This window comes from Podarcis liolepis, assembly GCF_965112155.1.
Source record: "Podarcis liolepis genome assembly, chromosome: 8".
In the NCBI taxonomy this organism is placed as follows: Eukaryota; Metazoa; Chordata; class Lepidosauria; order Squamata; family Lacertidae; genus Podarcis; species Podarcis liolepis.
The window spans coordinates 13,633,568-13,646,436 of record NC_139560.1 but is presented as its reverse complement, the minus strand read 5'-3'; the positions used below and the strand labels follow the sequence as shown (position 1 = coordinate 13,646,436).

Below are 12,869 nucleotides of genomic sequence, written 5' to 3'. Positions count from 1 at the left end.
GGGCGTTAAATCCCATTCTGCCCTATCCAACATGGCCAATGGTGTTTTGGCAAGTGTTCAGTGTCTGGGTCTAGCTCAAGAATAGTTGGAAGGTCACAGATTCCCCATCCCTGATTAAGTAGAATTTTATCTCATCGATGAGCACAGGGTTCCCCTCAGGTTCCATTTATCCTCACAACAACCCTGTGGGGTAGGAAAGGCTGAGAGATAGTGACTGGCCCTAAGCCACCCAACAGGTTTCACCACCGGCAGGGGATTCTAAAAAAACAAAAGAATTACTTAATGGGAGTCAAATTTCTCCAGAATCTGGCATCTGCATTGAGTTGCACATTCTGCACTTTTTCTTCCTGGCAGATACACAGCCCCAAATCTTTCCTGCAACATGCTTGAGGATTGACCTTTTTTTTATTTTTTATTTTTTTACTTCCTTTCAACGCCGTCTCTGTATACCGTCGGTTAGCCAGCCTTTGTCTTGAGCCTCAGTTCTGCCCAGGAGATGATTGGCCACCATAAAGGACTGTAAGGAAATAAGAGAAATGGATTTTATTTGGCAGAGGAGAAGGAAGGACATGTCTCCGAATGAAAGCGGTTGCGTAACACACATACACAGTGCCGTTCTGTTCTATAACTCTGGCCAAACTGCAGCGGGGAAGGAAAGTCACTGTATTCTGTAGACCTGGTCATTTTATTAGAAAATTAAGCCTGAAAGGCTGTGTGTGTGTGTGTGTGTGTGTGTGTGTGTAAACACAACCCTAGTGCTGCAAGAAGTAAGTAATTCATCAGTGTGCAGTTTCTAGAAGCTTCCACCCCCTCAGCGTGGTACAGCTTTGCAAACAAGTCCATGGAAGTAGTTAGACAACTTTTTTTTTAACTAGCCCACGTTCTTATACTTCTCATTTGTGATACACTAAAAAGGAAAGAGGGACTCAACTCTTCTTTAGTTTCCAGAAGGTTTCCAGTTGTGTCTCTTGAGGAGATCCTTAGCGTGCCACAGGCAAGCAGCCATTTAGAAACCCGGGTAGTATAAGTTATCATTAATATTACATCGTAAGATTTAAAGGGTGAGACACGTCCGTCGTGCTGGTAGGCACAAGCATCCTGTAATTGTGTATGCCAGCCATGACAATCCCAGAAGTCTCCAGTGCTCTGTTAGTACTAAATTATGGGAAGCTACTCAGATGACAAAATTATCCTGGAAATTGTGGAAATGAGATGACACAGATAACTAGGGCTGTTCCCGGGTGGTTTGAGAGCCAAAAGGAACTAGTTGCAATGCCCACAAGATGTGGTTTTCATTTTATTTATGAAATTTATATACTTCCCGTCATCCAAAAATCACAAGGTGGTTTACAGTATGAAAAGACAAAATGAGAACACAAATAACATAATAACGCACACCTATAGCCCCACCACAAACATATTTATTTATTTTTCAATTTTTTTATTAATTTTCCCCCCAAAAATTGAACAACTAAACATATAAACAAACTAACAAACATACATCTCAACTGTATTTAAACCAAACTTCGTAGCATTGTTAAGTGATTTCCTCGTATCCCTCTGGTTGAATTTCAGTGTAAATAATTTTAATGGTTTTCCAATACCTAAATTCTTAAAACAGTTAACTTAATCACTTAACATCTTTCTTTCTTTACATTTCAACTTTAAACATATTAATTCATCACATGACACATTTAAATCCTAAGCCTATCTGATACTTGCAGGCAATCCAATTAGTTTAGTTTAACATATTTAAGTAAATAGTCTTTAAATTTTGTCCATTTTTCCTAGTAGTCTTCCTCCTTCTGGTCACGGACTCTTCCAGTCAGGATGGCCAGCTCCAAAAAGTCCATCATCTTCACCTGCCATTCTTCCACTGTTGGTACTTCTTGTGTTTTCCAATTCTTAGCTAGTAAAATTCGAGCAGCAGTTGTGGCATACAAAAACAGTTTAACATCTTTCTTGGGCAGTTCCAAACCCGTTATTCCAAAAAGAAAGGCCTCTGGTTTCTTAATAAATGTATATGTCAACATTTTTTACAATTCATTATAAATCTTCTCCCAGAAGTCTTTCACCTTGGGACAGGTCCACCACATGTGAAAAAAGGTACTTTCTTTTTCTTTACATTTCTAGCATAGATTATCACTATTGTGATAAATCTTTGCTACTTTTACTGGGGTTAAGTACCATCTATACATCATTTTCATAATATTTTCCTTTAAAACCGTGCATGAAGTGAACCACAAACATATTTAAAAGGTCTTAGATTGTTTCATCAGCCCAAGGCCTGGTTATAGAGGAATGGTCTTGTTGTTGCTGTTGGAAGCGAATTTAATAATTGCATTTTTTTTGTACTTTATGCCATTTTTCTCTTGCTGTTGCATATCTCTTGATTGCCTCGGGCTGCTAAGTGGCTTATGAACAGGTAATAATAATGCCTTAGTGGAAAAGGCCCTCCTCCAGGTTGTCGCAAGGTAGACCTCCACAGGGGTTGGCGCAACCCAAAGATCTGAATGTCACGATGGCAGCCATGTCTGTAACTGAGTGGTCTTCCACCCTCTTGTTTATGTTGCAGTCGGTGTCCAGTCAGATGGGGAAAAGAGCTCGCCGCTTGAACAGGTTGATGAGGACCTTGCAGTGACGCAAAGTCAAATGAACTTTGTGTGCCCCATCACACAGGTAGGCAACACACACTCATACCTGGTGGGGAACATTCATGGTGGCTTCATTAGTTATCCCTAACCACTTCACCTCTGCTCACGACATCAATTTTTTGTCGTAGATGGATGTGTCAATTGCCTATGTTCCAGTTAAAAGTTTTGGGCAAAGCCTGGACTGTCACACCAGAGCAGGGTTTCCCAAACTTAGGTCTCTAGCTGTTTTTGGACTACAATTCCCATCACCCCTGATCCCTGCTAGTTGGGACGATAGGAGTTGTAGTCCAAAAATAGCTGGAGACCCTAGTTTGGGAAGCCCTAGAGCAGGGGTCTGCAACCTTTAAGACAAAAAGAGCCACTTGGACCCGTTTCCGAAGGAAAAAAACATCTGGGAGCCGCAAAACTCGTCATTATAAAAATAACTTTTTTCTCACTTTTTTATTATTTCTTTGTTTGATCCCTCAGAATTACTCCTCCTCATAGAAATAAACGTTAAATTAACAAGTTACCTTTTTGTGTGTGTGTATTCTTCACTCCCCTTCAAAACAGTGACCAGCGTACATGCCCCCTTTCAATGCAGTGACCAGCGTACATGCCACTTACAATGTAGCGGGTGGGCGGGCGGGAAGGTGACGTTGGGACGGTGCGTGACTAACGCACGCACCACCCCCATGCGACGTCACAGCCAGTACAGCGCCCGCCACAGTGGGGAGTGTCGGGGCGCACAATGCGCCTCCTCCCCTCGCTAGTATCCACCCCGGAGCCGCGGCGAAGGTGTAAAAGAGCCACATGCGGCTCCGGAGCCGCGGGTTGCAGACCCCTGCCCTAGAGGGAAGTAACTGTCCCGGTACTGATTAGAATGTAAATGTGTTAATGCTAATTCACCCTTTTCTCCTATTTCCTTCTCTCATCTTCCCCTCCTTGTCTTCTGCTGTTGACTTTGACTCTGCAGTCTCTGTCTTCCTCCTGTTCTATTCATCTGCCTGGCCTTAAGCTTCTGAGTGTAGCAGCTTGTGTTATCCATAGCAGTCAAGGCATTAGGGCAGAACCACAGGACTCCCCTCACTACGCCAGCATCACGGATGCTCACCTGAACCAGACTGGGCTGTGGCAAGGTGGCGGCATGGCTGGGGCTTTGTGGGCACATTGGTGAAGTCAATCCAGCACTCTTGCCAGGGCGTTCATGCAGCTTGGACGTCACCACCCTGCCTCGTGCCATCTGGCTGAGCTGCAGCAGCACAAAGGTCAGGAGGGAGGTGCTACTGCATTGAACACACACAAACACAGTACAGTAGACACATACACACACACAGAGAGAGAGAGAGAGAGCAATAGACCAGGCATAGGCAAACTCGGCCCTCCAGATGTTTTGGGACTACAACTCCCATGATCCCTAGCTAACACAACCAGTGGTCAGGAATGATGGGAATTGTAGTCCCAAAGCATCTGGAGGCCGAGTTTGCCTGTGCCTTATTTTTGCCATATTTACTTTTTAAGTTATGTTGGCTATTTTTACTTTTACTCTTGGTTTTTTTCTCTTTCAGCAAGCTTTCCAAGTGGAGCTTTTGTTCCTAGTGGGTATCTTTCTAGGGCTTGAGATGTTTCAAATGAAATAAATGTATCAAAAAATAGGACAAGACTATTAAATGGTTACTCAGCAGATATTTTCCATGGCAATGGAATGCTATGGAGCTCAATTAAGAACATGGCTAACCACATCAAGATCTTTGTTAAGCACAGGTGGATTAATTATTGCAGGTAGAAATGAAGAAACCTGTCAAGAATAAAGTCTGTGGTCACTTCTATGAAGAAGAAGCCATCCTGGACCTGATCCGACGCAAGGAACAGCGTGGCAAGAATGCTTGGTAAGCAACCATGACCAAAGGGGGAGGGAATTTTGCTAAGCTCCAAAACAAAAAAAAAGTAGGTTCTTTTAATAAATAAGTAAAGGAAGTTGCTTCTTTACACTGAGAGACAAAGTCAGAATCAGTAGTAGTAGTAAGGTAAAGGTAAAGGAACCCCTGACCATTAGGTCCAGTCGTGGCCGACTCTGGAGTTGCGGCGCTTATCTTGCTTTATTGGCTGAAGGAGCCGGCGTACAGCTTCCGGGTCATGTGGCCAGCATGACTAAGCCGCTTCTGGCAAACCAGAGCAGCGCACGGAAACGCCGTTTACCTTCCCGCCGGAGTGGTACCTATTTATCTACTTGCACTTTGACGTGCTTTCAAACTGCTAGGTTGGCAGGAGCAGGGACCGAGCAATGGGAGCTCACCCCGTCGCGAGGATTCGAACCACCAACACAGAGTTGTCTGCGATTGGACAGTTAGGTCAGGGGTCCCTTTACCTTTACCTAGAGATGTGTACCTTGTTGGCCGGAGAGTCGAGGCCACATCCATAAGTTTTCTAGATGATGCACAGCAGACAGGCGTTGTGTATCGTAGAGAAGGCTGGCGTTTCTGCAGCACATGACAATGTTGAGGAAGTGCCAGGAGGAAGTACGGGGATCATTTGGATCAGCATGAGCAAAACAAAACAAGAGGATCAGTTGCAGGGGCGTGAAGCCACCATCATGCCCTTGATCTGACTGCATTTTTAAATCCCAAGTTTTGGGTGCCCTCACCTCGAAAGCAACCGACAGGGCAGTCCTACAGATGCTTCTCAGAAGTAAGTCACGTTGACGAGCCTTGCTCCCGTGTAAATGGGTTAAAGGAAGGGAGTAGTTGAGCAGAATATTGTCCCATTCTGCCCTACACCTGTCCACCCGTGACAGGTGATGCAAAGTGTAATTTATATCTCAAGGTGTAATTAACACCTAGTGCAATATTAAAGTGAGGATGCAAATGTAACATCTGCAGTGCGCAGTTACGAGGCGCTGTGTTCCGACTTGTTTTCTGGAACGGGCGGAAATGTCCAGGCTCTTCTTTTTGGCAGCTTCTGAAGTAGTTCCACCACAACCCTCTTTAAAGATAATTTCTGGCCGCGCACATCTATTACATGTATTCTTCATACATCTCGAGTGTTCCCTTGGGTAGAACAAACTAAACCCGAAAGCTCCCTTGCAAGCAGAAAGCTGGCACATCAGGCAGAAATGTTGTAGCCCAACGTACTTTGTTTTGCAAGAATTCATCATGCAGGGTGTTGAAAAATGGTGGCTTAGATCCTGTGATCCAAGGATGTTCCCAGAAAGGGGTTTTCTGCTACCTGCGTTTCAATCAAAGCAAGGTACCTCTGCTCAATTTTGGGCGCCCCTACCTCTCCCCAGAAGCCCCATGCGCCATCCCATCCTCACAGACCCAGAGAATCTCCTGATCCCCCAGAGAGGATTTTTAAAGGATTGGAGGTGGGGGACTGAGCATTTTCCGTCTTATGGATCTCAGGAGCAAAGTCAGTATCTCTTACCTGCTCTGTTTTATCACTCCAAAACTCTACCACCTCATTCTGTTGCGTGGTATGGATTGGTTTGAGATGCTGTGATGGGACTATGGCTGTGTTGTCTATGTGGGGCTGCCCAAAGAGAGGGTCCAGAGGCTTCATCTCGCACAAAGCACAACCATCAAGTTGCTGGGTGGTGGAGCTAGATGTCATCATGCCATGGCACTCCTAAAAGTAACCCCACAGGCTGCCTGTTGGCTGAGTTCAATATAAGATGCTCACTTCTGTGTATGAAGCCCTGATGAGGAGCAAGATATCTGAAGGAACACCTCTCCCATTAGTTGCCACACATCCTGCCTGTTCAATGGAGGCCCTCCTCACGCGCTTGTTTCTGAAAGTAACCAGGATGGCAGGCACAAGGGAGGAGACCTTCTCGGTGGTAGCCCCCATGCCTCTGGAATTTATTTGCTTATCAGTTGTATTCCACCTTTCCCGCAAGGAGCTCAGGGTTTTTCTGCCTCCCCAGCTCAACACCATAAGAACCCTGTAAGGTACGTTAGGCGGAAAGTCTGTGACTGGCCCAGGGTCACCCAATGAGCTTCGTGGCTGAATGGGGATTTGAACCCTCATCTCCCAGGGCTTAGTCCAATGCTCTAACCAGTGCACCACACTGGCTGCCGTTGCTAGAAGGGCTTCATTGAACCTCACCAGTGCAGGGATTTGTGGAAGTTAAACAAACCCTATTGTCATTGGCCTTTGCTTGAGATGTTTTGCCTTTTAGTATGAACCAGTATTTGAGCTGTTTTGATTTGGGGCTGCCTGAGTTTATTTAATTCTATCTGGCTTTTTATTATTATTATTAAGGGTGTTTGTCTTTTTTTAAAAAACAATTTGCAACTGTATTGTACTTTTAAATTTTAAGCCACCTTAAAAGTTCAATTGGCCTTATGGATATCCGTAAATAAATAAGAACAAAATCCCACTTCCACAAATCCCTCCCTCCTTCCTTAAACGACCCCACCCTAGCTTCTTCCTCCTCCGAACGGCTGAGAATAATCTCCGTGCTCGAGTAACATCGGCATTCCTGTGTCGCGCAGATTTGCTTTTTGACTTGAGGCTTCCTAGGCGCTTCACCAGAATTAATTAATCCTGGCAAAAACATGTGCCAAATAGATCATAATTGCCCTAACCACTTTGTAGACTGGGAGAAACAAACCCCAAACGGTGAGACTCCGCGGTTTGCCCAAGGCAAAGGCAACTAGCGAGGAGACACAGCGCAGAAGTAATGACTGCTGACTCTCGGCTCCAAATGCTGAGTCTGGGGCAAGGTGCCTTCTTCCCAGGCAGAATGGGTCCATGGGGTGATGAGTAGGACCTCAAAAATAAAAATAAAAAGGGCTTTGGATTGGGGCTCCCTGGTCGGTAGAGTTTGGGGCCTCAAACAATTTGGGTTGCGACGCACACAGTAACAATGGTTGTCAAGTTGTTGTGCGTTGTAGAGTCTTTGACAACAGTTTCCAGTACATATTGAGCAACTTTTTTTATGGGTGGCCGCCGTAAGACACGGGGGGGGGGGAAATGTCCAACTCCTGACTGTCATGTCTGAACTGTACACCCGCAAACACCCCCCCCCCAAAAAAAACCCTTGAAGGCCACATTTGCACCATCCAAATAAAGCGCTCTTCAACCGCTTCAAACACTTTGTGGCTTCCCACAAAGAATTCTTGGGGAGCATTGTTTGTTCAGGCTAGTGAGAGTTGTTAAGAAAAGCCTATTTCCCTCACAGAACTTCAATTTCCTGAGTTCCCTGGTTAGTGGGATGGGTGCATAACTTCCAACATTTCTCCAAGGAAAATGGGGATGTGCTATTCCATTATTATTATTATTATTATTATTATTATTATTATTATTATTACCCCACCCACCTGACTGGGTGGCCCCAGCTTCCAACATATATAAAAACAGAAATGAACATTTTTTTAAAAAAAAAAACCTTCCTTATACAGGGCTGCCGTGAGGCGTCTACTATAGGTTGTATAGTTACTAATCTCCTTGGCTCGGGGGGGTCGCGTAATTTCATACCTTCCAACAATTCTCCAATGAAAATAGCAACGTCCTAAGGAAAAGCGGGACTTTCAGGGGGTCAAATCAGAAACAGGGATGGCTTCTCTAAATCAGGGATGTCCCTGGAAAATAGGGACACTTGGAGGGTCTGTGGTTGGAAGATACAGGACAGACAGAAGAAAGATGGCCACATTGACTATGTGCTGTCTTCACTGTCCGGAGGAGTGCTATTGAGCTCAGATGCTTCTCTGTGGCTTCGCATGATTATCTGACAAGGCACTCTGGGAAGAGTATATTGGATTAGATGTGCCATTGACCTGACCTTGTAGGTTTTTCTTATGTTCTTGTGAAAGACCCCATACAGCTTCTCCTGTGCAATAAATTACAGTGGTACCTCGGGTTACAGACGCTCCAGGTTACAGATTCCGCTAACCCAGAAATAGTACCTCGGGTTAAAAACTTTACCTCAGGATGAGAACAGAAATCGTGCGGTGGCAGCAGGAGGCCCCATTAGCTAAAGTGGTACCTCAGGTTAAGAACAGTTTCAGGTTAAGAACGGACCTCCAGAACAAATTACGTTCTTAACCCGAGGTACCACTGTATTATTATTATTATTATTATTATTATTATTATTATTATTATTATTTTAAAATCCCTTTATCAGTTTATATTCATGAAGAACCTCGAAGCTATATGCAAAAATAAAAACCACGATGCAGTACATTGATATTCATATACATACTTATTTAAAATACCTTTATGCTGTTACAAAATCAACAGCGACGAGGCCAGGATTTGCCTTATGGGAAGGCCTGTTGGGATAAGAACGCCTTCATGAGGCACCCAAATCCCAAATGACACTCTGAGCATCATTTCAGGTTAGGCATGATGGGTCTGGTAGTTTTCTTTGTGTTTTCCACAAAACGAACGGCTTGCTCCTATGTCGAAGTAAGCCCCCACAGCTCTCACTTACCCCCTTCCACAGTGTCTATTTTGCAAAAGCAGTTTTCCCTCTAGTTTCAATATAGTTCTGAGCCTTTTGCATATTCATAAAACGAATACTCTTGTTCACGTTTGAGCCCACAGGTAGAGAGCACCCTATTAACTTTGCATAATTCTACTTCAAAATTTGGAATTTTTTTCTTTTCTTAAAAGCAACTGGTGAAGAATAATAAGGGGAAGGAAATTCTGTGCATTGCACCAAACTCCATGCTTTGGCATGGACCAAAAAAAACATACTGTTGGAGTCGAGTGTCAGAGTTTGAGGTTTTGGCTAGAATTGATTATTTCCCATGACATTTGCTTCGCTGCAGTTTCTCAGTGCGGCCCAAGGCAAACTGCTTCTCTTATCTGTCCGCCCCGTCTCTTCAGATTCATCAGCAGGGTGAGAATATAGAAGTTGCCGTTTGTAAAGTTCTTTGAAGGCCTAAAACAATATGCAGAGATTACAGTCTGCAATGCTATTACCTATTATTACTACCACGGGCAAATTGTGTTCCACTTAAGACTGATCTACAAGCAGAAACGTTCATATATCTCAGCGCATTCAACCTCCCCGGGGGCATCTATTCCCACCTGCTCAGGAAAATTGCATTCCTCGTCATGTGTCTCCCCAAAACAGATTACTGCTACCCAGCAAGGAAGGAGATCAACATCGCATTGCACCTTGCTGATCTGGCTGATCTCAGAAAAAGAAGAGTCCTAACAGAACCTAGGAAAGGCAACACGTTTTCAAATCGCACTACAAAAAGTTGGCATAGCAGAGGAGGAAAACTAGGCAAAAGAGAAGGCTGTCATGATAAAAACAGCTTCTTATTCGCCGTTATCAAATCGTTCTTCTCTTCTGTATTGATTGTAGACATTGAAAAATTCCAATACAGTGGTACCTCGGGTTAAGTACTTAATTCGTTCTGGAGGTCTGTTCTTAACCTGAAACCGTACTTAACCTGAGGTACCACTTTAGCTAATGGGGCCTCCCGCTGCCACACGATTTCTGTTCTCATCCTGAAGCAAATTTCTTAACCTGAGGTACTATTTCTGGGTTAGCGGAGTCTGTAACCTGAAGCGTCTGTAACCTGAAGCATCTGTAACCCAAGGTGTCATTGTAATCCTGAACCATAATTCAGTACACTGGATCTGCCACATAGAGGTAGTATGTCAGTTTCAGAGTCTTTATGATTTTGAAAATGGTGTTTTGCTGTTGGGGGGAATGCTGTGGGAATGTGGACAGAAAAAGTCTTCTTCCCTATGTATTTGATTTCCCATTTCTTGTAGGTAGCCAGTGGAAACCACCGCTGGACCTGAAAGTAAACCAAAGTGAGAAATTCCGTTCTGCTGATTTTACTGGGGTCACTTTCTCTCCCTGTCTTTTTACAGCTGCCCCAAGGTTGGCTGCAGTAACCTCACCGTCAGGAGATCAGACCTGGTGCCGGATGAAGCCGTTAAGAGAGCAATCGACAGTCAGAGTAAACAGAGCCGGTCAACACAGTAGAAGTCAGCTGGCACTCCCGGCGGCTGTTACGACAAAGAAAATGTGATGTTAGAAGAGGTCGCCTGAGATAAGTTGCTGATTGCCAGGTGGTTGTGTAACCGGTTGTTATTTCAAGTATTCCAATTGCAGGCAAAGTTGAAGGTCTGACCTGTCGCCGAAAGCATTTTCCTTGCTCCTTCGAGAGTGCCAGGCGTAAAACGCTGCCACCCAACCTGTTTTTTAATTCCTTTTTAAAAATGTCACCCAGCAGTTGACGTCTTGCGTTCTGTAAATAAAAACGTATTTTTCTCATTGCCAGAGTCTGCTAAGTAAAAGAGTTCACGTTGCAAAGCAACCCCTTCAATCTTTTTAAAGAAAGGCCTACGCTTGGCTAACGCTGCAGTTCCATAACAGGCTGGTCTGAAGGCATGCAAGGCCAACTCTGTGTCAAAGCTAAGCAGGTCTGAGTCTGATCAGAGCCTGGATGGGAGACCACCTGGGAACCACACTTGGGCTCTGGGAGGGAAGAAAGGCAGGGTGTAAATGTGGAGAAATTAATACAGGCCTCCCCCTACTTACAATTGATTCACATGCAACTGTATAGATGTGTAACCAGTGGTGTAGCATTGCCCCGTGTGCAGAATTGTCAGGGGCACAAAATTTCAACACCCGGTTCTGCCTCAATACAGCCCCGTTGAAAACAGGGCTGTTTTCTTCAGACAATGGAACAACTCTTGTTTTCCTATCTCTGAGGCTGTGATTTCCTGGGTGACATGGACACTATTAGGCAGTTGAATACGCATGCATACTCCATCCATTTTCCTCCCTCCCCACCCCCACCGCATGGCTGGCAACCCACGCTACGTCACTATGTGCAGTGCCTGGAAATAAATAGATTCAAACCAGGAAATGGTGGGAGAGAGCTGGAGAGTCCTTGTGGCTCCCTGGAGCCCAAAGAGGATGTCAGTGAGGGCAGAGGAAGCCCTGAAGAAACCCGAAGCACAGCTTTGTTTAGGTTGCTCAGCTTCCCCGCCTAACAGCTGGTGTGCGGAGTAGCACAGCAGCAGCCGATTTCCAGCTCATCCTCTAGCCTGCCCCAGAGCTTCAGCTCCATATATTTTGGTCTGGATTGGAGAGAGCTCTGGAGAACAGGAAAAAAGCTGGTGTTCAGAGGTGCTCCCCACTTAAGCACAATTTTCGATTCTGTGCATGGGTACCCAGAACGTAACCCCCACATTATGGGGAGACGCCTGTAAATAAGGCTGTTGTGTTACAAAGGCACATCAAGGCCCTGACTGGGGCAGTTCTGGGCAGGAATGAGTCCTGTGACTATTTGTTCTGGGTGAGCCAAAGGAGGGGGTGATGCCATCTCATCTGAAACAGCCAAGTGGTGTGGCAGCTGCTAGAGGCAACAGTTCTTACAGTGGTCATCCGAGCAACACCTCTTGGAAAAATCCTCATTGCAAGCACGTCATTCTTTCATCTTCTCCGGAGTGTGACGATTCCAGGAGTGGGGAGGGCTGCTGGAAGAATGCTGGCGATAATTTGAAGCGCAGCATTTCACGGGGAAGAGCACATGGGCCATTGCATCAATCGCCCCGCACAGCGGGTGGAAACTGTTGCCACATACTTGATGTTGTTTTTACCTTTCCTTCATCCCTCGCTCGGATTAAGCAACACCTGATGAAGCCATGAAACCCAGAGGGCAAGACCCTTGTAAACAGGAGGCAAAGAGCATTCAGGCAGGAGAGACCTGCCTCTGGCTTAAAGACATGCTCTGCTCTCCTGCAGGTGAGCACAATTGCTGGCACGCCAAACCAAGCCACGCTGCCCACCGCTATGCTGGCATCTCATCAGGGCTATGCTTTGAAACTGCCATAAGAGAGGGGCTGCCAGACAGCTGGTGGAACACCGTCCAAGACAGGTGGGCTCTTGGTTTATGGAGCTGAGCAGATTTGCTTGACAAGCTGACATTTCCCCCAGTTTTATTTTCAATGGAAGAAGCTGCTTTGATTGGCGTTTGTCCATACGCTTTCCCTCTGATTCCAAGCCAAGGAACCGGGAAACAAATGTTTTCTTGCCTTGCAGTCTACACACACTCGTTTTGGCTTTCGGCGTTCCGTTGTTGTTGTTTTTCTCTCTCTGCAGAGCCATAATTCTGCATGAAACGTTAGGAAACAGATGCCAGGCAGCAGGCAGCACTGGGCTAGGCAAACCAATAGCGTGAAGCCATTTCCTGTGTCTAGATGCTCCTTTGGGATGTCTGGTCCAGGCTGCACTGACTGAGCATCTTTCCTTTGTGTAAG

At 45.3% G+C, this 12,869-nt stretch overlaps 1 protein-coding gene across 3 annotated transcripts in view; it reads left to right on the top strand.

Moving 5' to 3' along the window:
• The window catches only part of NSMCE2 (NSE2 (MMS21) homolog, SMC5-SMC6 complex SUMO ligase), a 212,052-nt gene extending 201,175 nt beyond the window's left edge, over positions 1 to 10,877 (top strand). For all 3 annotated transcript variants that reach the window (XM_083517045.1, XM_083517046.1, XM_083517047.1), the window contains 3 exons: positions 2,576 to 2,679; positions 4,416 to 4,522; positions 10,470 to 10,877. In XM_083517045.1, coding sequence (XP_083373171.1) covers positions 2,576 to 2,679; positions 4,416 to 4,522; positions 10,470 to 10,584 — 326 coding nt within the window. In that variant the 3' untranslated portion in view covers positions 10,585 to 10,877. The remainder of the gene's footprint in view (positions 1 to 2,575; positions 2,680 to 4,415; positions 4,523 to 10,469) is intronic.
• Positions 10,878 to 12,869: the final 1,992 nt, after the last annotated feature.